General features: G+C 33.8%; 2 protein-coding genes across 7 annotated transcripts; both read right to left on the reverse strand.

Annotated features, from left to right (window-relative positions):
• Positions 1-387: 387 nt before the first annotated feature.
• LOC111704405 (uncharacterized) lies at positions 388-20,242 on the reverse strand. 6 transcript variants are annotated; one of them, XM_023476634.1, is made up of 32 exons: positions 20,152-20,242; positions 19,915-20,000; positions 19,503-19,614; positions 19,141-19,233; positions 18,824-18,899; positions 16,604-16,703; positions 15,277-15,380; positions 14,814-14,896; positions 13,942-14,005; positions 13,597-13,805; positions 13,168-13,256; positions 11,919-11,975; positions 11,669-11,723; positions 9,788-9,931; positions 8,775-9,615; positions 8,498-8,696; positions 8,054-8,126; positions 7,742-7,826; positions 7,100-7,249; positions 6,910-6,992; positions 6,433-6,527; positions 6,130-6,190; positions 5,691-5,795; positions 5,126-5,434; positions 4,807-4,883; positions 4,448-4,511; positions 3,426-3,485; positions 2,827-2,922; positions 1,893-1,951; positions 1,253-1,831; positions 851-907; positions 388-535 (listed from the first exon to the last, which is right to left on the reverse strand). In XM_023476634.1, exons 1-30 carry the CDS (start codon positions 20,221-20,223, stop codon positions 1,774-1,776), a joined length of 3,759 nt encoding a protein of 1,252 aa, XP_023332402.1. In that variant the 5' UTR covers positions 20,224-20,242; the 3' UTR covers positions 388-535; positions 851-907; positions 1,253-1,773. The 6 variants fall into 6 exon arrangements, with proteins under 6 accessions (XP_023332402.1, XP_023332400.1, XP_023332399.1 ...); XM_023476632.1 differs by having other exon boundaries at positions 388-546; XM_023476631.1 differs by having other exon boundaries at positions 388-546; positions 840-907.
• On the reverse strand, positions 20,242-23,889 carry LOC111704406 (U3 small nucleolar ribonucleoprotein protein IMP3). Its single transcript, XM_023476636.1, has 6 exons — positions 23,742-23,889; positions 23,051-23,125; positions 22,471-22,577; positions 21,955-22,013; positions 21,701-21,810; positions 20,242-20,429 (listed from the first exon to the last, which is right to left on the reverse strand). Exons 1-6 carry the CDS (start codon positions 23,840-23,842, stop codon positions 20,330-20,332), a joined length of 552 nt encoding a protein of 183 aa, XP_023332404.1. The 5' UTR covers positions 23,843-23,889; the 3' UTR covers positions 20,242-20,329.
• Positions 23,890-23,989: the final 100 nt, after the last annotated feature.

Here is a 23,989-nt window from a genome sequence, read left to right on the forward strand (position 1 = left end):
AAGGAGAGCTTGAATTGGTTGATCAACTTAATGAAGCTGCTAGAATTCAAAACATTCATTATCTGATGTCAAAGTGATAAGAAACTTTTATTATTNTTTGGAGAAAATATTCATTTTTTGTAATTATAATTTTATAAAACTAATGTGATTATTTTTCAGTTTTCCACCACTTTGGATGCTGTAAGAAGAATTTGCTCAATAAATGCTAAATACAGCGTTGACTTTTAAATGTGCGTGTGTAATAAGGCTAGAAATTCCAGAGCGCTTCCTGCATTGCGCTAAAAATGTTATAAAATGCACAATGTGAGCGAAAGGCTGTATTATATAGAAGATATAATCACTCACCCTGAGCCGGCTCTTTTAACCGCCATCTTATCTGTTTTTAGATCTGAAAAATACTGTAAGTAAACGGGCGAAACATATCGTTAAACAATCCGACAAAAAGCCGGTTCAACATTTTAATTACATTCTGATAGGTAACTAATTTAGTACTATATATATCTAATATTGAGTTTGAGAACTAGATAAACAGGGGCTAAGGGCCTCCTTAAAAGATCCGGGTTTTAAACATTCAAAGCTTTTAGGCTTTAGAACTGTTCTAAATAAACTTGAAATGTGATGGAACAGCAAAATCTGAAGTTTTCTTTTGAACTTCATTCAAAGCTTTTATTCCTACCAAAGATATTCATCAAAAAGTTTGGAAAATAGTTTTTTAAAAATGCTTTTCGTGAACAACATTGCTCAGAGTAATTATTTTGCGAAATGTAAGAAGTCCAAACTTATTGAGCAATTTTCAAATAAGATATAATTAAAAAACCCTAAAATGTTTAAAGACGGACCTTAATAATACCCATCCCTAGCTATGCAACGAGATTTTGTACGAATAGTTTGAGATAAAAATACGGACCTTAATAATACCCATCCCTAGCTATGCAACGAGATTTTGTACGAATAGTTTGAGATAAAAATGATTAAAGGGCGAAGCACCCCAATTGTGAAGGGAGGGATGGATTTTTACGTAGTAAAATATTGCATTATAAATTTGGCACAAATATTAACAGTTCTAATAGAAAAAATATTGGTAGAACTAATGAACGATTATTGTTCAAAATAATGGCAATTATTAGCAGCAATGTTCTCGTAGGACTAGAGTATTATTCAGATAAAAGTGAATTTAATTTTTCCGAATTGTAGCAAAAAATAAAATAAAAAACGCGTTTAACAATTGAAAAAAATGAATGTTTTGTAATACAGTCGAAAAGTATCAAATATTCAAATATGTACAGCGTGCACTGTAAAAATAGGTTTGATAAATGCAAAATACTGATAAATAAATGGATACATAAATTGTTAAAGAGGTTTCAAGTTACAATACATAGGCCCGACATAATCTCTTAGGAGAATTTGCCAAGGAATGAGGATTTTAACTGTTTTTTGTTCTTTTTGAGAAACAATAGATATCTGTATATAACATGGTTTACATAAAATAACAATATTTAATATTCAACTTTTAAAAAGCAAATACTGTTTTTATTCTTGACTCTACTTGAGCCAGAATCAGATCTTGGAATTCAAAACGTCACGCAATGGCATCGATTACGTATGAACAAAATATGGCGCGATAAGTATCTTGGATCTGTAAAGGTAGGGTAGATCATGTTTGATAAATCAATTATGTAATGCATAAATATCGTCTTCGATTCTAAGGATTCTACTCTTAATAAATTTCTTAAATTCAAAATGGAGGTTTTCGCAGAACCGCCAACAGATTTATCATTTCTTCTTTGCTGTAATCTTGAGATCGAATTTCTTCCTGAATGCGTACCACCATCTAGGAGAAAACGTATCATTCTCACAAAGTTTATGAAACATTTTTTTTTTAAATGACTCGCCTGTATGCTTGTAATCTTGACAGATTGAACTCGGTATTTCCATCTTTGAACTTCAACTCCTAAACAAGATTGTGGTTTTATCAGTTAACATAAACATTTGAAGGGACTGTAGGAGGAAATTTCAAGCGACCTTTCATTTGTGATTAATATGTCCGCTACACTACACAACATTTTTATGATAAAATAATCCCTGTCCCTGGCAAGAGGGGGACAAATTGGTTCTGGAAAAAGTACAAATGAAAGCTGTAACAATGATCTCAGGTCTGCAAAGCAAGGAGTATGAGGATAGGTTAAAAGAGCTTGGTCTTCAATCTCTAGAAGAAAGAAGGATTAGATATGACATGGTTCAAGTGTTCAAACTAATGCACAATTACGACGATGTAGACAGGAGACAGTTCTTCCAGACTGCAGGAGAAGAATCAGACAGGGTTACCAGGCAATCTTCTGATGCATTAAATATACTAACAACCAGATGCAGGACTGAGGTTAGAAGAAATTTCTTCACCAACAGAGTAGCGGAGAAATGGAACAAATTACCAGAATATATCAAAAGAGCAGGAAATATAAAAACTTTCAAGTCCTTATATGATAAAATACCGGAACAGCAGGAATGAGAAACCTATGAGTAAAATGCTGGATACATAAAGAGGTCATTTCTATGCTCCTATCTGGAACTCTGATGACAAATCTACAAAATCCAAAAAAAAAATCCAAAATTATATATCCTATCAATAATGAAATGAGTTTAAATGTGACATGCGGATTTCTAGTACAGTAAAAAATTAAGGAAGTTGCCAACATTTTCACTATTCAAGCTATAAAAACCGACAATATGGTCCACAATAAGGGTGGAAACTGGAAACCACTGTGAATCAGACATGTCTTTCTTGAAATCACTTTCAAATACGACAGTCCCAAGATATCTTACAATTACCTTAACGTAGTTAATAACAGATTTATAGCTGAGATGTTCCTCGTTCTTGACACAGAATTGAATAATCTTCTGCTCGCCGGCAGGGGTCAAATCAACCTTATCAAGAAAAGGATAAATGTGCAATCAGAAATTTGAATAAAAGATGACTTGGTCAAAATAGATAGATAGATAGATATATATTTCGGCTAACATTATAAAAAATACATTTTTACATTTTATAATTTTTTACTAAACAATTATTAGCCAGGGCTACAGCCTAACCATTTCTGGTTGTTTTGATTGGCTGGCCCTCCAAAGTTTTATAGATACATTTTACTTTTTAAATTTAACAAATAACGAATACATTACACAATTCACAAAGTAATTTTAAAAAAGGAAAAAAAAGGATGGGTGAATAGCAAAGGGAAAAAGGGAAGAGAAGGAGAAACCCCAGCACTAAAAAATGATGCCTTCAAAATGTCCAAATCAACCAACTGCAATCTACATTCTACAATCTACAAATCCGAATGTAAATAGAAACAAAAAATTATAACAATTATTTAAAAATTGCGAAGAATGATTTCTTTTAAAAAAAATTTTCTATTGAAAAAAAAACTTACAAGATTGAGAATAGCCATTCTATCCTCATCAGTTTCTCCCAGTAGATTATCAAACAAGACCTAAAAACAGTATTATTATTATCATCTAAGTAATAAAAATATATTAGCTATAGCTGGACATCTTTTTTTTTCTTCAAAAGGGGATGGAGATGTCCTGTTTGGTTCAAATCTTCCAATTTTTGGCTGCACGCATAATTAGTATTCGAATTTTCTAATATAAAATTGAATTAAATTTTAATGACCTCTAACGACCTCTAATAACCTCTAATGACCTCATCAAATAGAAAATGTTTTAACTATGGCTTTTTGCATATCAAACGAAAGCTAGGAACCCTGGGAATACAGTAACAGCAAATAAAATCCAGTGTTTGAACTTTTGAGGAATACATTACCAGCTAAAAATCTAGTGTTTGACCCTCTCATGACCTCAAACGACCTCTAATGACCTAAAATGACCTCCAATATGAAAATGTTTTAACTACGGCTTTATGCATATCAAACAAAAGCTAGGAACCAAAGGAATACAGTAACAGCAACAAATCTAGTGTTTGACCCTCTTATGACCTCTAATGACCTCAACAAAATGAAAATGTTTTGACTATGGCTTTATGCATATCAAGCAAAAGCTAGGAACCCAGGGAGTACAGTAGCAGCAACGAATCTACTGTTTAACCCTCTAATGACCTCTCACGACCTTTGATGAACTAAAATGACCTGCAAAATGAAAATGTTTTGACTATGGCTTTATGCATATCAAATGAAAGCTAGTAACCCAGGGAATACACTAGCAGCAACGAATCCAGTGTTAGACCTGCTAATGCCCTCTAACTACCTCTAATGACCTAAATGACCACCAAATGAAACATGTTTTAACTATGGCTTTATGCATATCAAATGAAAGCTAGAAACCCAGGGAATACAGTAGCAGCAACAAATCCAGTGTTTGACCTTCTAATGACACTGGATCTCCTCCAGCCCCTTTTATTAAATAAAAGATTTTATACTTTTATTTATTTCAATACCTTGGCTTGTAGATTGTATATGGTTAGAGCTTGTTTTGGAGTCATCTTGTAGCTCACAACTTTCCTAAAATCATCGCACCATCAGTTTAAAAATCTTTGGCCGCAGCGCCGGCCCCCTAGCCTGTCCTAGACGCGGAGCTCGGCCACCTAAAATGTACTAGCCGCACCAATCAGCCCAGAAATTGTCGAAACTTGATGAGGTAATTAAAAAAAATTGAAATAATAGTTCAATTGAACAAATATTTGTTTAACAGGAGTAAAGTCTTATTAAACGTTAGTCTAACTTAACATTAGTACAAACGAACGTTAGTCCAATCTATTATTAGTTCAATCGATAGAACACCGAACAAATTACGGACCTGACGGCTAGTTCCAGAGAGGTTTCCCCTTCTTCTTCAGATCCTGATATTCTTGAGCGCTCCTGCTCCTTCAGATCCTAATCAATCAATCAATATTTTCCAATCAATCAATAATTCAAACAATCAATCAATCGATCGATTGACCATTTTTTTCGACCATTCAATCATTCGTCTAATTTGCTCATTCAACGGATGAGCAAATTTTAAAAACCAACAAATCAAACAATATATCAACTTTTTTATCTGTAAAAATCAAATAAATAAACCTTGAAATATGCAATATACATCGATCAGTTTATCAATAATACAATGTACAAACCTTAATATTCTTATTGATTTTCTCATCTCCGTCTTTACAGACTGGTTCAGATTTTTCCACTGGATTCGTATTTTTCTCCACGTTTGATGCCGCCATATTATCTCTCGCCATTTTATCTTCCGCCATCTTTGTTTCCTCCTCGTTAGTGGATTTTCTGTCTTTCGCGGTTATTATTGTTGAACAGGAATCCGTTTCATCTTCACCCTGGAAATCTTTGAGAGATGCTTTACTGGTCTTCACGGCCTTCACGACCTGTTCTATTTTACTCTCTGTATCTCCGGTAGGGGCCGAGCCAGATCTTGTTCTCTCCTAGAATTAGGTAAATATTTCCTTCCAATCTTATGTTTTAAACAAATAATAAAAAATCTTATTCAGTGTTTTTGAAAATGTATACAAATTTAAGTACGACCTAGAAAGATTAAATCACTCTTGTGGATTTTGATATTTAAGAAAGAAACTTTAAAAATTTAACAATATAATTTCAGAAATATGGAAATATGAACAGTGAGTTATCTCTATATAGTCTTCTCTTGGAAGTTAACCCATGACCCTTAGTAATTAATACCTGTGCCGGAAGTGTGCTTGGTAATCTTGAGGTACTAATTGGTAATGCCTGTGTTGCACTTGATGAACCAGGAGAAGGTTCTGTACTTTGCATCTCCCAATACTCCTAAGTTGGAAGTTTATGAATGCGGATCATATTTGTTCAGTTTGAACTGAGTTCAACTACTACTGGTTGCTTCAAATTGAACCAGGTTTAACTACTCAATCAAGCTCAAAGTTTCTGAGGTTGAATTTAGTAAGTATCGAGAAGAATTTTAACCCCATAAGCGACCACGGATTATAATAAGCATGATTAAATTCTAGGAGATTGCTTAGTAGTATTAACTAGTATAAATATTTCTAATTCATTCAATCTTAAAAAAAAAATTTAACATTTTTTGTAATGATTTTCATGGGGATGGGGGGGGGGGTTGACACTTTGTTTGTTTACATATTGTTACCTTAGTTGGAGTTATTTCAATAGGAGCATAAACTTCCTTATTAGATACCTCTGTTCCTCTTCTTAATAATCAATCAATCAATCAATCAATCAATCAATCAACCAAACAATCAATCATTTAATCAAACAAACAGTCAGTCATAATCATTTAATCAATCGGTTGGTTGACTTCTCTTTAAATCTATTTTCACCCAATCAACACAATCAAAAGCCGGAATTTACTTTCAAGTCCAAGTTTCATGTCCTTCCTCTTTTTCCAGCCTGAACCTCATCAAACCGAAGAAATCAATTAATACTATTCTACCTATGTTTGTCTAAATGTCTCCTGAACGTATTTGGAGCACAGAGCATCCCACACTCTTCACATCTCATCTTCTTTCTTTCTAACTTTCTCTTCTCCTGAAAAATGTTTTTTCCTTCTTAGAATAATATATTAATGGATTTTACTATTACCATTACATTTTGAATTAAAGTCTAATATGTCATTGTAAAGAAATATTACATGGTTTAGATCTTTTAAGATAATGTATATTGCCAGTATTTTAGGAACTTTTTGCGTAGCGCCAAATCCTTTTAGAGTTTTAAATGATAAGTTGAGGATAACAATTAAGTTTCAGAGAAAAAAGTTTCACATGGAGGGGTAAAAACTTGAGGTTTTAGGTGACAAAGTTTTAAAAAGATGTATAGAAGTTGCCAATCGATTTTCAATTTGTCATGCCTCCCCCCGTATGTATTGGGGCTCTATATATAACCGTGATGTAGATATAATTGTAAAACATACCTGAACCGGTTCTGGAGCCTCCATACTGTCAGCTGAATCCACTTCAGTTTTGATATTTTCCGCGTCCAGTACTGTTCCAGAATCTAGATAAAATAAAATCAGATTTTAGGGATGTCCTACTTCCATACTGAGATTCAAAATGAATATAAAAAGTCATTACAAACTCTGTATATATTACAGAGACTATTACCTAGATTATCCACCTCATGTTTCATCATATGCCTCTTCATCGCGTTTTTCGGTAACATTTTCCCGCATTCCACACAAGGAATCCGGTCGTCTTCCACCGGACCGGTTGGTATACCAATCCCTTCTTCTTCGCTAGCTTGAACCTTCTCCTCTGAAATTAAGATGACAGATGACGACATTTAAATTTAAATAAGCATTCATGTTTTCATAACAAAATTAAGCAAGCTATACAGGCAAAACGACCTTAATAATTTTTAATTTGAAAATCTTAAAGCAAGTCGGAATTGAGATTTTAATATATTGTCTAACGTAGAAACTTTAAATCTAACTTTTATCTGGAAAACAGTTTTTTATGTTGACTATTTAATACAATTAATAAAAATGTTATGAACATGAAAAAGATTGTTATAATTAAATAAAATTAGACTAGAAGATCAATCCTGTTTTTGCACTCCAAAATCATTTTATTCTAAACGGACGGACTATTCAATCTCACAGAATTTATAATTTGTAACATCACAAGTATACGACATTGGGTTGAAAAGGTATAAGATAAGATAGGGATAAAAAATTAAGAATTAAGGCATTAATAACTTTTTTTTAAAGAAATTGGCATTCAACGTTTGCAAAAATATAATTTTACCTCGTTTATGTTTCATTAAATGCCGCTTAATCAGGTTTTTCGGAAACATCTTCTCACATTTCACGCATTTTATCTGGTTGGAAACCTAGAGAAGAAAACTCGTCATTATGTACACAAACCTAGCTCTGCTGAAAACGGAAGAAAATTGAAATTTGAAAATAATAATTTTAACCATACAGTATGGAATATGGATTATGGATATCTAATCAAAATTTTGAATTTTTATTAGTTAATTTTTTTCACCATGACTTAAGAAAAAGCTGAAAAAAAACAAATTCAAATTTTCCATTTAAGAAAAATTAAAAAAAAAACCTTAAGTTTCCGGCCAGGTCCCGGAGATTTAGTGATTTCTCCAGATTTTATCTTTTCATGTCGTTCAAGATGTCTGAAAAAATCAATCAATCAATTTAACAAAAAAAATATACCTTTAGTCTAAGACAGGCACTCGGACAGTTTGTTCAGTTTCAACAGTATACAATATGCCTTTCTGATTTAAAAATCAAACTGAATTTAACGACACAAAAATATTCTAAAACAGAAGCGAATATTTTATCCTTAAAAGCTTTGAAATCTTCATTGAAAGAACTACAAAATCAGGACCAAATATTGGCTACACTTCAAAGTTAGTCCGTTCCCAAAATTGTTTATGAACAATTTACACAGCTTGACAAATCAATGCTTGCTGCTAGCATGACTATTTAGTTGAACTTTGTATTTGTCCTAAAGAATTTACATTGTAAATAGACAAAATCCTACCTTTTGATATTATTCGGAGGTATAAGTTTGCCACATTTATCACAGGAAACCTTTTTCCGTTCAGGTTTCCGTTCCGCGTGCAGCTGAAGGGATTGAAATATCTCGTATTCCGTCAACTTCCGCCGTTCAACCTCAGGCGTTGCAGTCTCCGTAGAGGAAACCTGATCTGGGTTCAAGATAGACACCGGGTCAACAATTCCTAATTAAAACATAATAAATTCCCCATGAATTAAAGATATTTTTAAATAAACCGAGAGATCAAATGTTTAATCTTTACCTGGACCACTACTAACATCAGTTATTGAAACTGTGTCTTTCAAATCTCCACGGAATTTGCGCATTTTCTTGGGCGGCGACATTTCTGAAGATTTTCTAAAGCGTTTCTTTGCGGGTTTACTTGTGTCTTTGTGATCCTTGTCTATATGTTTCTCAAGATTAGAGGCTAGAGCATATTCTACACCGCAGAGAGGACATGCAATCATTCGTCCTCGTCGTCGGCCAAGTCGGCCAACGTCGGCGGATTCAGAAATAAAATTCTGGAGAATAGGTTCCGCTGGTTTAACACTACTCGGAGCTGGTTCTAAGATGGGAATTGAGTCCTTTTTTAATTCATTCATGATTACAGGCTCATTTTTAACATCAGAAGATGGTTGGGGTTTAGTAGAATAATCTCGAATATCAGTTATCTCCTGATTATGTTCTGGTACCCTGCTAGGACTAGATAAGGAGGTGCTGGATATGACATGAACCGGTGATCTGGGAAGTGAACAGGGAGACCCTGGCTCCTGAGGAGAACTAGCAGAAAATCTACGAAAATTCTGTTGCCTCAAAATACTGCTTATTACTGGTTTATTTATTTCAAAACAAGGAGTTTCTTGACAACCTTCTTTGCGGGATAATTTTAGTTTTAACGGTGGTTTGTCCGGATCCGGGGTTTTGTGGCCATCCGGAGACCGATATGAACTATCCGGAGATTTATAGGGCTCCGGGGATTTCAACTTTAGCATGTTTCTCTCGTGCTCCAGGCGCTCGGCCTCGTACTTTTTCCAGAACACTTTCTTCACTATCGACTTCACATTCAAGGATTCTTTAATCTCAGTGATTGGCAGAGGGGGCGTCTGATTTATAAAATACTGTCACAGAGTCAAATAGACAAGTTTAAAAGTTTAAACAAACTTGTTGTGATTTTTTAAATCAGAGGGTAAAAAAGAAAATTTTTAAAAATATAGTTTAGAGTATATGAAAAAATCAAAAATGGTCATTTAATTCCAAAATGACAGTGTTTCATTCCTTTGGAGGAGGAGTAACATCACGGCGGACAGCTGGCGGAGACGCACCCCGCCGGAATTCGGCAGGGGACTCAGTCCGGTCTTTAGGTGGCGAAGAAACGGCTTTCTTTTTATTCTGAGGAGGACTAGGGTCAGGTTTATTGGCCTACAGACACAAAGCTTTATCCAATACATTCTTATTAAAATATAATCGAATTAAAATTTTATTTTTAATCCATCTCTTTTCAGCGATTATGTTACATTTAAGAACTAAAAAAACTCAAAGAAGTAGTACTTTCTTGCCAACTACGGGAGTAGATCAAAGCTACAGGAGTAACTAAAAGCGAAATTCTCTAGAACTACAGCTACAGCAGTAGCACAGGAGTATTTCGCCAACTACGGAAGTAGATCAAAGCTACAGGAGTAGCTAAAAGCGAAATTCTCTACAACTACAGCTACAGGAGTAGCACAGGAGTATTCTATACAACCACAGCTACAGTGTTTAACCTTCTAATGACCTTTTATGATCTCTAACGACCTCTAATGACCAAAATGACCATCAAGATAAAAATGTTTTAACTATGGCTTTATGCGTATCAAATGAAAGCTAGGAACCCAGGGAATACAGTAGCAGCAACGAATCCAGTGTTTGACCATCTGATGACCTCTAAAGTCCTAAAACGACCTCCAAAATAAAAATGTTTTTACTATGGCTATAAGTATATAAATCAAAAGCTAGGAACCCAAGGAATACAGTAGCATCAAAGAGAAAAGAAGCTGGGTTTTGTTAAATGAATAGGGTGAAATATAATTTCTATTCTGTTTTATGTTTCTGCTTCAAGGAGATTTTATTCACAGCAAGGTTGGGGGTCCCCTCAGTCAAACACTCAATTTGTTGCTGCTACTGTATTCCCTGGATTATAGCTTTCATTTGATATGCATAAAGCCATAGTAATATCATTTTCATTTTGGAGGTCATTTTAGGTCATTAGAGATCATTAGAGGTCATCAGAAGGTCAAACACTGGATTTGTTGCTGCTACTGTATTCCCTGAGTTTCTAGCTTTTATTAGATATGCACAAAGCCATAGTTAAAACATTTCATTTGGAGCTCATTTAGGTCATTAGAAGGTTAAACAATGGATTGGTTGCTGCTAGTGTATTCCCTGGGTTTCTAGCTTTCGTTTGATATGCATGAAGCCATAGTTAAAACATTTCATTTTAGAGGTCATTTTAGGTCATTAGAGGTCATTGGAAGTCATTAGAAGGTTAAACACTGGATTCGTTACTGCTCCTGTATTCCCTGGGTTCCTAATTTTCGTTTGATATACATAAAGCCTCAGTTAAAACATTTTCATTTTTGGAGTTTATTTAGGTCAATAGAGGTCATTAGAAGGTCAAACACTGGATTCGTTGCTGCTACTGTATTTCTGGAGTTCATAGCTTTTAACTAATATGCATAAAGCCATAGTTAAAACATTTTCATTTTTGGAGGTCATTTAGGTCATTAGAGGTCGTAATAGGTCATTAGAAGGCCAAACACTGGATTTGTTGCTGCTACTATATTCGTTTAATATGCATAACGCCATAGTTGAAATATATCTATTTGTGGAGGTCATTAGAGGTCATTAGAGGTCATTAAAATTCAATTTGATTTAATTTATGAATTTCGATTACTAATTAGGCGTGCAGCCAAAAATTTAGAAGATTTGAACGAAAAATGAAGGCAGGCCCCCCCCCCCCCCACCCCCTACATCAAACATGACATCTCCACTATCCCCTTTCAAAAACAAAGATTTTCAAAGAGGGGGCAAATGATTGATACTATCACATTAAGCAATCTGTAACCTTGCGCAATACAATGGCATCTCATACCATGAAATATATATTTGGATAAAAATTGCCTGATGAGCTTTTTTACACTTGATTAAGTGATTAATGATCTTGCTGTGGGAACACCTAAACAAACATGAGATTAATGTTTAAAGGGACTAACGGTGTAATTTGCAGTGGCCCCTCAATTAAAGAATATCTTTCCCTATTCACCGCTTTATTTGATTAATAATGTGGAATAATGTTTTTCTGGCAAATTGTTTAACTCTTGACTCCTTTTTAGTTTCATCCCTTTAAGGTGTAACAGAAATAGATAGATACCTGTAATTGCATTCTGGGCATGATACTAATTCATCTGTGCTGGCAGGACTCTCCTTCCTAAATTTTTCGATCAATTAATCAATCAATCAATCAATCTACAAACCCATCAACAAATAAATTAATAACCCAATCAGTCGATCAATCAAAAAATATCAAACAATCAATCAATAGATAAATAAATTCAAAAGCCAATCATTCAATCAATCAATCAATTACTCGATCAATAAGTTAATTTATCAATTTATTTGTCAATCGAACAAGAAATGGTTATGTAAAATTTTTGATATTATCAATCAAGGATCCCTCTAGAAGAAAAAGTTATTTAAAGGTTTCCATCCATCTGAGCAAATAACAAAAATAGTTTCTTGCTCAAACCAAACTGAATTATGTTTCCTTTGCTTTTATTGCACTTTGCAATATCTTTATTCTTTATCCTAAAAAAATATGGAAAAAACAACAAAAAAAACGATCGAAAAACGACCAAAAAACGACCATTAAAACGCGTTCGTTTTTGTATCGTCTTTGGATCGTTTTATTCTGTCAGGGTCAAAATTTGACATGTTGTAAGAAAAGAATTTATTTAGCATAAAAAATTTAAAACCATTTTCTCTTCTTCATCTTTGTCAACTTTTGACTCTGATTGAATATATGGGCAAAATACGACCTGAAAACAACCCGCTCCTGCCCTGCTAGCTGCATCACTACCCACTCCTGACCTGCTAGCTGCATCACTACCCACTCCTGACCTCATCACTACCCACTCCTGACCTGCTAGCTGCATCACTACCCACTCCTGACCTGCTATCTGCATCACTACCCACTCCTGACCTGCTGGCTGCATCACTACCCACTCCTGACCTGCTAGCTGCATCACTACCCACTCCTGACCTGCTAGCTGCATCACTTCCCACTCCTGACCTGCTAGCTGATATCACTACCCACTCCTGACCTGCTGGCTGCATCACTACCCATTCCTGACCTACTAGCTGCATCAATACCCACTCATTACCTGCTAGCTGCATCACTACCCACTCCTGACCTGCTAGCTGCATCACTAACAACTCCTGACCTGCTCGCTGCATCAATACCCACTCCTGACCTGCTAGCTGCATCATTACCCACTCCTGACCTGCTAGCTGCATCACTACCAACTCCTGACCTGCTAGCTGCATCACTACCCACTCCTGACATGCTAGCTTCATCACTACCCACTCCTGACCTGCTAGCTGCATCTCTACCCACTCCTGACCTGCTAGCTGCAGTTCGAACCGGTAGAGTTAGACTGAGGAGCGAGGGTTCCGAGTCCGAAGAATCCAAGGAATAGTTCACGATAGAGTTCTATTCATGCGGATTTATTATTAATCTAAAAGGGGCTGTCGACGTTTTTTCAATTGACTCTCCATTTAAAGAGATACATGCAAGATTAAATTGATTTCTTAAAAACCGTTATACTTCAATGATAATCTAGTTTTACTATATAAAAAACGGGTTATTTCTCATTGTTACTCAAAAATATGTTAAAGCTTCCACAACGTTTGTAAAATAGGGGGGGGGGGTAAATAAAAAAAAACGACATTTTTCCCACATCCCTTCCCAAATTATTATGAAAAACTGGCCTGATATGACAGAATTGAAAGTAAATGATGAATATTCAATAATTTAACGATTAAAATCCTTCCTTAGTTGCTCTATGCGGGGTATACAGCTTGCTGGAATGGGAAGCAGATGAGACAGGTTGGGACGGAGAGAAAGAGAGAGGAGGAAGAGTGGGAGATTCCCTTGACGGAGATAGTTTGGAGGGGAGAGAAGGAGAGGAGAGAGGGTTGGATCTGTCTCCTGGATCTGTCGGAGTACACGCTGAACTATCCTCTGTATCGGAGGTTTCTCCTAAAGTTTAAACGTTTGAGTAAAAATAATTCAAGTTACAAAAATGCAAGACAAGTTACAAGAATGATATCAAAATTCTGCTACACTTTTTGTAGATTTATTTATTTTTATTTATTTTTCCTCTTCCCTTGTCTACCTGGAATGTAAAGTTGAGGAGGTGTATTAAATGAGTTTTCTTTAAACTTCTCCTTGTCCCGTATCTGGTACAATTACAAAAATATTAAGAATTAAGAAAAAATAATCATTATCCCAGGTTTTCGTTGCGTATCTCTCTAGTTTTAATTTTTATTTTTATTTTTATTTTCATGGAAAAACTTTAAATAAGAAAGTTGTCTTTCAGCTCGTCAGGCAGTCAGTACCTTTCTAGGCAAAGTGTTACGAGTCCCTTGTTAGGTTGGCCTGAAAAGCAATCATGCCTCATCACTACATGATGCCAGATGTACATTGCTTCTTCACTTTAGTCTTGTAATTTCTGATTTTTGTAAAGAATGGCAGCAAATGAAGAAACCAAGTGTACAATATATATTTATAATAGTAATTTCTGTTTGTTCTTTGTCTATTGTGTGTTTGTTTTATTTCCGATGTTAACCCATAAACCCCTGAACATTTGTTCCTTTGGTTGGGTGACTTGTTCGGAGAATGTTTTTAGTTTGATTGAAAATGTTTTGTTTCGTGGGTTGATTTTTGTAGATGAATCTTAGTTTCCTGACAAAGCCGGGGTTTCAACCTATTTAATTGTTGCTTTATCTGTGAATATTTTCTTTTCGTATACATTATAAAACAATCGCGGACTTAATAATTCTTCGTGGATTTTCAAAATTTTCTGAAAATCGATAGTTTAGGAGGCAATTTTTGAAATTCATTCATAAACATTCCATGTGGTCATTTGAGGTTTCGCACAAATTTTAGGCCCGATCGGTACAGTCGTTTTGACGTTTGTCGGTTACAAGCAAAGTAATAAGAGATGTTTGGTTAAGATTTAATTTATGAATTGTATATTTTTGTTTCCTTAAGTCCGTGATTTCTCTTCATGTGCTTGAGAAAACTCCTGGTATCCCAGAGAAACAATCCACACTCTGGACAATTCTTACCTGGAATAAAGAAATTGAACTTGCATAATCGTTGCCGAACTTATTTTTAAAATGTGAGGAGTAAAGTATACGGCAATAATACAGGTAAAAAGAAGCCCCAAATAGCAATTGAGATGAAAATATGAAGTATAAAATTAAAAGTTATTATTCATTAAACTTTAAAAAGACTGTTAACATGATTTCAAGTGACGATCCCCTAGAATCCACAATTTTTTTGAAAAGTGTTGAATTTTGTTAATTTCCTTATTTGTCACTGCACAAAAAATCTACAAGTCATTTTACGAGAGAAACCACAATTCGAAAAATCAATTTTTAAATTGAAAAAAAAAAACATTAATTTAATCATTTCGCGCAGACAATTATTTAATTAAAATAAATACCCGTTCCATAGTACTCTGGCAGAGGATCATTTTTCCCCTTTTCTATCCATCTTTTAAACTGTTCCATCTTCAACTTCCATTTTCCCGGCTCCTCACCAAACAACCTTTAACAAGTTTTCTAGATTTTCCCACAATTTATTATTATTATCATTATTGTAATCATTCATTGTGTCAGTCTGCTATTGTATCTCAGCCGAGTAACACCTATAGTAGATTTCTGTGCTCAGTTTGTGACTATTGTGTACACTGTACTGCACTCCACAGCAGTACAGGTGAGTACATCTGTCCAACAAACCAAAAACAACCTTTATTATTATTATGATTATTATTGTAATCATTCAAAAACCATTTATTTCAGGTGCATTCACATCTAAAAAGAGTAAGACATAAAAAAACTTTACTTAAAGTGAAAAGGGGTGTTTTCTAGATTTTTCAACAAATAATTATCATTATTGTTATTATCATTCTAAAACCACACCTGAACAAAGTATAAATAATCAAATAGATTCTAGTACAATAGATGGCAACGTAGAATTTGTACACTCTCAGTACAGTTGTATTCTGTCGTCACAAGTGTCAATTCAGTTTTTGTGTCCGACAAATCTTCAATAATAGTGATAATTTTAGAATTTTCTTACAGTAAAATAAGTGCAATTTTATGTGTTCTTTAGTTTCTGTTTTTACACTTTTTAATTTAATCTTGGAAAACATGTCTACTAATGTGAGAAAATTTCGTTTTCCTTGATATATTTGACACTTGTGACGTTGTGTATAATTGGTCCATTTCTCTGTTGCCACCTATTGTACTTTATAATCTATTTGTAAATAATGCTTTTGATCCAAATCCGTAGTTTTAAGGGGGTCAAAGGTCAAATCAATTATAACTAATAGTAAAAAGGCCGTAGGGGTGTATATTTTTTCTGTTTTTCATATTTTTCCACACATAATATCGCAATTTTTGTTTATCATTCGCAAACCCCTTCCTTGGTGCCTTTACATAAAAAGGAGATCTAAATCCGGAATTTTAAGACCCAGTTATCAAAATTCTAAGCAATAACATCCAACTTCTTCAATACCTTAGATCCTCAATCTTTTAATGACATCTCTTAAAGCAACTAATGAATGGACAAGAAAAATTTGTAATCAACTTCTTGAGAAAACGGTATGTGTGTCCATTTTCACATTGTAATTTTATCTAGAGTAGTCTAATAACGGTCCCGGGTTCTTTTAAATAAATGGTGATGCGGAGAAGGGAGGGGGAGGGGGGTCTGAAATTTTACTTGTGATTATCAATGACAGGTAAAAAAGACTCAAAATAAATAATTACCTTGAACAGAAATCTGGATTTTTTCCATTTGAGAAATCTTGTTCCTGCATTAGTAACATTACAGTCTGTTCCTTCCAATAGAATTCGTTCCATTGAGTTCCTAAAATATTATTAATAGCATAACAGTCTGTTCCTTCCAGTAGAATTCGTTCCATTGAGTTCCTAAAATATCATTAATAGCATTACAGTCTGTTCCTCCCAGTATAATTTGATCCACTGAGTTCCCAAAATATCACTAGAAGCATTACAGTCTGTTCCTTCCAGTATAATTCGTTCCGTTTAGTTCCTAAAATATCAATAAAAGCATTACTGTCTGTTCTTTTCAGTAAATACATTCCATTGAGTTCCTAAAATAGCATTCCAGTAAAATTCGTTTCATTGAGTTCCTTAAATATTTTAAAAGCATTACTGTCTGTTCCTTCTAGTAGAATTCGTTCCATTGAGATCGTTAAATATTTTTAGAAGCCTTACTGTCTATTCCTTCCAATAGAATTTGTTCCATTGAGTTCCTTAAATATTTTAAAAGCATTACTGTCTGTTCCTTCTAGTAGAATTCGTTCCATTGAGTTCCTTACATATTTTTAGAAGCATTGCTGTCTATTCCTTCCAATAGAATTTGTTTAATTTATTCTAATTTTCAAAATTTGATATGATGCGAAACTTATTACTAGGATCAGGCACGAAGTACCTCCAATTTGCAAGTACCAAAACTTCAGAGAACATTGGACATAGTTCTTAGTGATCCTCCATTTGTAGAGCCATATTGGATTTACAAAGGTACTCTTCCGAGTTCAGACCTTAATCTGAGTAACAATAAGGAAGATTATCTTTCTTCTATAGTATTAGATAGATTATTTCCTCCCTTTATTGTCTCTTCCAAGTTCAGACCTTAATCTGAGTAACAATAAGATTATCTTTCTTCTATAGTATTAGATAGATTATTTCCTCCCTTTATTGTCTCTTCCGAGTTCAGACCTTAATCTGAGTAACAATAAGGAAGATTATCTTTCTTCTATAGTATTAGATAGATTATTTCCTCCCTTTATTGTCTCTTCCAAGTTCAGACCTTAATCTGAGTAACAATAAGATTATCTTTCTTCTATAGTATTAGATAGATTATTTCAATTTCCTCCCTTTGTTGTCTCTGCCGCAAATCCAAAAGATACATTAAAGAAGAAACCTCACTTGAAATAATATATATTCAGTTAGAAAATAATATATATTCAGTTAGAAAATAATATATATTCAGTTAGAAAATAATATATATTCAGTTAGAAAATAATATATATTCAGTTAGAAAATAATATATATTCAGTTAGAAAATAATATATATTCAGTTAGAAAATAATATATATTCAGTTAGAAAATAATATATATTCAGTTAGAAAATAATATATATTCAGTTAGAAAATAATATATATTCAGTTAGAAAATAATATATATTCAGTTAGAAAATAATATATATTCAGTTAGAAAATAATATATATTCAGTTAGAAAATAATATATATTCAGTTAGAAAATAATATATATTCAGTTAGAAAATAATATATATTCAGTTAGAAAATAATATATATTCAGTTAGAAAATAATATATATTCAGTTAGAAAATAATATATATTCAGTTAGAAAATAATATATATTCAGTTAGAAAATAATATATATTCAGTTAGAAAATAATATATATTCAGTTAGAAAATAATATATATTCAGTTAGAAAATAATATATATTCAGTTAGAAAATAATATATATTCAGTTAGAAAATAATATATATTCAGTTAGAAAATAATATATATTCAGTTAGAAAATAATATATATTCAGTTAGAAAATAATATATATTCAGTTAGAAAATAATATATATTCAGTTAGAAAATAATATATATTCAGTTAGAAAATAATATATATTCAGTTAGAAAATAATATATATTCAGTTAGAAAATAATATATATTCAGTTAGAAAATAATATATATTCAGTTAGAAAATAATATATATTCAGTTAGAAAATAATATATATTCAGTTAGAAAATAATATAAATTCAGTTAGAAAATAATATATATTCAGTTAGCAAATAATATATATTCAGTTAGAAAAACAATGAGTTTAAGGTTATTTTCCTCATCAGTGAAAGGCACAGTTGTGAATCGCACATGCCACTTGAAATAACGTTTACAACGCCTTTAAACTTGGTATATGGGGCGCGAAGCTTCCCTAGATTTACCTGGGAATCCTGGAGATTCTATCATTGGTATAGGATTCTTTAAGGTTTTAATATACTGCAACCAACTTGTCTGATTCTAGATAAAATACAGATTAATTTCTCAGATCAATCAATCAATCAATTGTTACGAAATAAAATAGAACAAAATTAAAAAGAACAGTTTTATATCTGTAAAAATCAAACAATATAAAATACTGATATAAATTACAACTTTCCCTTTTACTAAATAATTTAAAATATTTTACCAAAAGCACAAAATTGGATGCCCCCCCCCCCTCACCCCACCTAAATATGTCCAGTGTACACCCCTGTAATACCTGGAAGTATGCTAGTGTTCTGTCCAGAAGTTTAACATTGGTTAAACCACGTTTAACCCATTCATGCAGCTGACGAGCTTTTACTTCCCATAACTACAATTAAAATATTAAGAAAAGAACGGAGTAACGTTTAACCAAATCATGCAGCTGACGAGCTTTTACTTCCCATAACTACAATTAAAATATTAAGAAAAGAACGGAGTAACGTTTAACCAAATCATGCAGCTGAAGAGCTTTCAGTTCCCATATCTTCAATTTATCATTTAAGGGCTGTACAAATCGCCTCAGAAGTCTAGTAACATAAATTTCATTTTTTATTTCGCTATATTGTATGAACAACTTGGTCCCTAAATATATTATACCTGTAAATCCTGTCTGAAGAGCTGTGCTAGCTGGCGGCCAAGCTTGTTGACCCCGTCATTAGTAATGTGAGGATCTGATACTAGCATCATGATACAAACTGCTTCGCGCCATCTTGACAAATTCAACAATAAAAGTAGTTTTTTTTTTTTTACAAACGACACTTTCTTCGACAGGGGTATATTTTCTTGAATAATATCCCCCCAGCCCTCGGTAATAACGACATTTATTTTGGGTCTATATTTAATAAATTGAAAAATATAAATGAATTTTTGGGTTAAATTATCAATAGAGAGAAAAATTCAATCTTTGTTTAGCTTCATCAATTTCTTCAGTCCCTTTGTTATTTATGTAGATTTTTTCTAAAATGGAAAAGCATTTTTTAAATTTACGAAATTGGGGNTAATATTTTACCTTGATTTTGAATCTAGTCCATAGTGTTGAATAATAGGTCCTGCAGGTTTACACATTACAGGGGGAATAGTTTTTACTCCGGCAATCTATAATAAATATTTTTTCCTAAAAAAAGCCTTTTTTATCTTTTTCTCATTCCATCTTGTTTTTTTCAACATGTTTTCTTAATTTATGTTTTTACTGCTTTTCGATTTTAACTTTTTATTTTGAAATCTCATAAATGTTAAAATATTCTACCTTAACCCATCTGACTAGCTCTAGTTCCAGGTCAAATGTATCCGGCTGGTCAAACTGTCCCTCCTCGTCCATTTCTTATATTTCAAAACATCTGAAAATTTAAAAAATATGCTCCCACGGGACTTTAATAAAACTCGAGGAAACGGAAAAAATTTTAAAAAATGCGAGGAAATGATGATCAACAGTGTACATCGTAATCGTCTCTGAGATCCCTGTACTCCAGGACATGCTGCCTGATCTTGCTGGTGTCGACCCAAGTCACGAAATCCTCCATATTCCTAAAAAAATCGACATTATATTCCGCCAAACTTAACTCATCTTTTTTTGGGAGTATTCATATTTATATTAAAATTTGAAATCTCTACCGCTGGTACAAATTTAAATACCGATTCAAATCCTTTCCTTAATCTTTAACTTTGAATTGAACTAACAGTGGGAAATTCAGCGACGCAGCTCGAATTCATTAAATTCAGTCGAAGGTTGGATCTAATGAAATGAAATGAAAGATAGATCGTGGAAGACCCCCAACGTGGGATCCCCAGACCGACTCCGAGAAGGGGACTCAGTCAGGTGCTGAATCCCCGACCGATTCAATCTGGCACCCTAATCTCATTCCCACTACTCCAAGGAAATTTAATTAAGGCAGGTACAAACCAGACGCTGTCTAGCCATACATCCTGATGGCGAAAGTGTACCCTGCAATCAAAAGTGAGGCGTGAAGCAGTAGCTACCTGGAAGTTAAAAGGGTGTCGTGATATTCTGCCAACGCTCAATGATGTTGTGGATGTGACTAGCTCGTATACGCAGCTCTGGTACTCCCGCATTATCCTCCCCTAGATACTTCCTTAGTGTGGTTTTAGACCCTAATGAGTTGACTAGACATTCCGGGATATTAAATTGGTTGCGCTCATAACTAATACTCAAGCATTCGATTATGACATGGTGTTCTGTTAGTTTACACAACACTCCTTTATTAAGACAATAAGGGCAATGCGAGAATAGTTTTCCCATAGGGTTTGGTCTTCTGTTACCCAAACCAACATCACCTACTCGGACCCTATTGAAAGTGCGCATCTCTACACTGTCATCTACATGACCCTGGAGTTTGAACCACTGGCGTGGTTGTTGGATCTAATAAAAACTGAGAATTAGTTGAGCTTCTGAACTCTAGTGCCTTTTCGCCCCCACTAGAAAAGTAAGTACCTAGGGCTAGTTTAAACACTTAGAATTTTTTTTTTTGATCTTTAATTAATAGTGAGATGTAATTGAACTTTACCTACAGGGTGACCCAAAAAAAGAGGATTGGGGTTTTAGAGCCCTAAATATCCTCTAAAAAGGCTAAAATGGGTTTTAGAATGTAGTTTTTAATTTCAGAAGGGGTCGTTTACGCAAATTTTTATCGTCTGATACTTTAAATTGGCGAAAATATATGTCTAATATCCAAAACTCTCTGTGGATTGGAAAAGAGATTGCAGGGCTCATGGCAGCATGGACCCCCTCCATCCCTCCCTAGCTTTTCACTAAATTTGGTTCCAAAAATCTGCCTAACCTGGGAACTAGGAAGGCCGGATCTAGAACCATCTCTGGACCAACCCGGACATGCCCCGCCTCAACCATATTCACAGCTGCTCGGGTATTCTGGGCCATTTTACACCTAACCTAGATATAAAATCAATCAATCAATCAATCAACCAATCGATCAATGAATCAGCCAATTAATCATATCATTGAACAATTAAGTTATGAATCAAGTTCTAAATCAATTAATCATTTAATTACTAATTTAGCATTCGTCAAGCTCACCATCATAACAGGAAGTCGACGTTTGCAAAAGCTGCTGGCGTTTATCTTATCACAGTTTTCTAAAATAAGTTAGAAATTACTCAAGGGTGTATATATTTCAGATTTAACCCGGTGCTATGGAAACGTCTCACCAGGGAAATGCCTCACCGGAAGGGTGGGGGTGATCTTTGATGATTTTGGGGGGAAAAATAATACTGGGACATCAAAAGGCAAGTGTTTTTTTTAATTTGTTGATACTTTAAAAATACTTGCGTTTCTCGCAAACATACATATTACGTAATATCTTGGGTAAAAAAAAATATTTTTAAAAATAGGGGAAGTGGGGTTTGAAAATGATCTTTCACAATAAATGTACATATTTTATTTCTTTTAGCTATTGAATCCACTTAAATCAGACTTGATGTGCTGTATGAAAGCATAATACTACAATTAATGGGAGTGTAAAGGCCATTTTTGCTTCAATTCTATCAAATAATATACAGTACATAGATAAACTATATATAAACTAACTCTAACCTAGATTCCATTTTGTTGGAATGAGCCCAATGTTGTAAAGTTTCTCGAGGAACGCAGCACTCATTTCAACCCTGTCCGGAGATTTAGGATCAAGATCTTTAATCTTTCTAAAATTAACAACTAACTTGTAATTTTATCAGATTAAAAAATAATTTTTTTTTCAGGGTTAAATGGAATATTGACGATAATTTAGTGACACTCCATTTAAACAGTTAAACACATGTTCGATCCAGATCAGTCTCTTTTCCAAGATTTTTAAATCCTTTTTTTCTGAAGCAAAATTGATTATCGTCAACTAATTGTAGTTTCTCAATCAAAGTGACTTAAACAGCAGAAACAAGAAAGGTAATTGTCAGAATTTAACACTTTAGGTGGGAAAAAATTGCTTTTCAGATAAAACTGTAAATAAGGTGCTCAGTAAGTCAAGTAATTTAACGACGACTTTTAAGACTTTACAATCCAAGAAAAAATACATATAAAAAATTAAATTTAACAAAAAACTTCTAAATCCAACCCAACCCAACCCAACATGAACCCAACCAAACCAAACCAAACCAAGTGTATATCTTGGAATCTGAACCTGACAATTTCTCTGATTTCTCTTGACAGCTTGTTGTAAAGGGTGTACTCCTCTCTTTTATCTATACAGTAACGCCTGGAAATAGAATCTATGCACAAAAAGTAATGTTTTTAAATTGGATTGAAAATTATAATTTAAGTGGGGTGACTTTTAATTAAAGACAGTATTAAATTGGTGAACGAAGTTTCTTATAAAAATACTCCGGGAGGATATTAGCAATATGCACTTACAATTCTTACAGATGTTCATGTAAACTAATTTTAAATGTAATGCCTTCCTGATAAAATTAAATAAAAAACTTTTGAGGGAAATACAAAATTTTACCTAAACGTATGGGTTCACTCAAACAATTTGGGTAACCTAGAGAACGATTTTTGGACCCCCCCCCCCCTCCTTTCAATTTTGTACATGTCCACTTGTTTATCAGCAAAATATTATTATAGGGTACGGTTAGGTTTAGACAACTTCTGGGCCGAGCGCTGCAGCTAGGACAGGCTGGGGGCCGAGCGCCGCGGCTAGGACAGGCTAGGAGGCCAGGCGCTGCGGCTACATGACCAATAATATCCATGTGATAATTATGATAGCCATCTACAAACTTGATAGGAGGGGGGGGGGGGCGGGGTCCAAAAATCGTTCTCTCGGAAATTACCAACAATTTAGCCTACCAAACTAATATATAATTGAAATTTACTTCATAATTTTGTTCTCGTGAAGATTATTTGAAGCTTCCCATGAAACAAAATCTACTTTTCGCAGCAGTTTCTGCTCGTGATATTTTAGTTTCCGAACCATCTTAAAATGAGATAAATTTTCTGAAATTTAAAAAAATTGTCTTTTAATTTTAGTTTAACCCTTTCAGTGCAATCCCACAGAAAAATATTCGGTTAAAATATAGAACATCTTATTTTCTGTGCGTATTATTTATCTATTTTTTATTGA

The sequence above is a fragment of the Eurytemora carolleeae genome, unplaced genomic scaffold (genome assembly GCF_000591075.1).
Source record: "Eurytemora carolleeae unplaced genomic scaffold, Eaff_2.0 scaffold580, whole genome shotgun sequence".
Lineage (NCBI taxonomy): Eukaryota > Metazoa > Arthropoda > Copepoda > Calanoida > Temoridae > Eurytemora > Eurytemora carolleeae.

What these genes read in the sequence shown, in the direction of transcription:
- LOC111704405 (XM_023476633.1), bottom strand. Translation starts at nt 20,223, where the DNA reads ATGGACGAGGAGGGACAGTTTGACCAGCCGGATACATTTGACCTGGAA. An exon ending in AAATCAATAAGAATATTAAG is followed by an intron (nt 4,884 to 5,125) that starts GTTTGTACATTG and finishes TTGATTGATTAG; the next exon opens with GATCTGAAGGAGCAGGAGCG. An exon ending in TCAAGATTACAAGCATACAG is followed by an intron (nt 1,832 to 1,892) that starts GCGAGTCATTTA and finishes GTTTTCTCCTAG; the next exon opens with ATGGTGGTACGCATTCAGGA.
- LOC111704406 (XM_023476636.1), bottom strand. Translation starts at nt 23,842, where the DNA reads ATGGTTCGGAAACTAAAATATCACGAGCAGAAACTGCTGCGAAAAGTA. An exon ending in TCCAACAAAATGGAATCTAG is followed by an intron (nt 22,014 to 22,470) that starts GTTAGAGTTAGT and finishes AACTTATTTTAG; the next exon opens with AAAACTGTGATAAGATAAAC. An exon ending in GTCGACTTCCTGTTATGATG is followed by an intron (nt 21,811 to 21,954) that starts GTGAGCTTGACG and finishes TTTTATATCTAG; the next exon opens with GTTAGGTGTAAAATGGCCCA.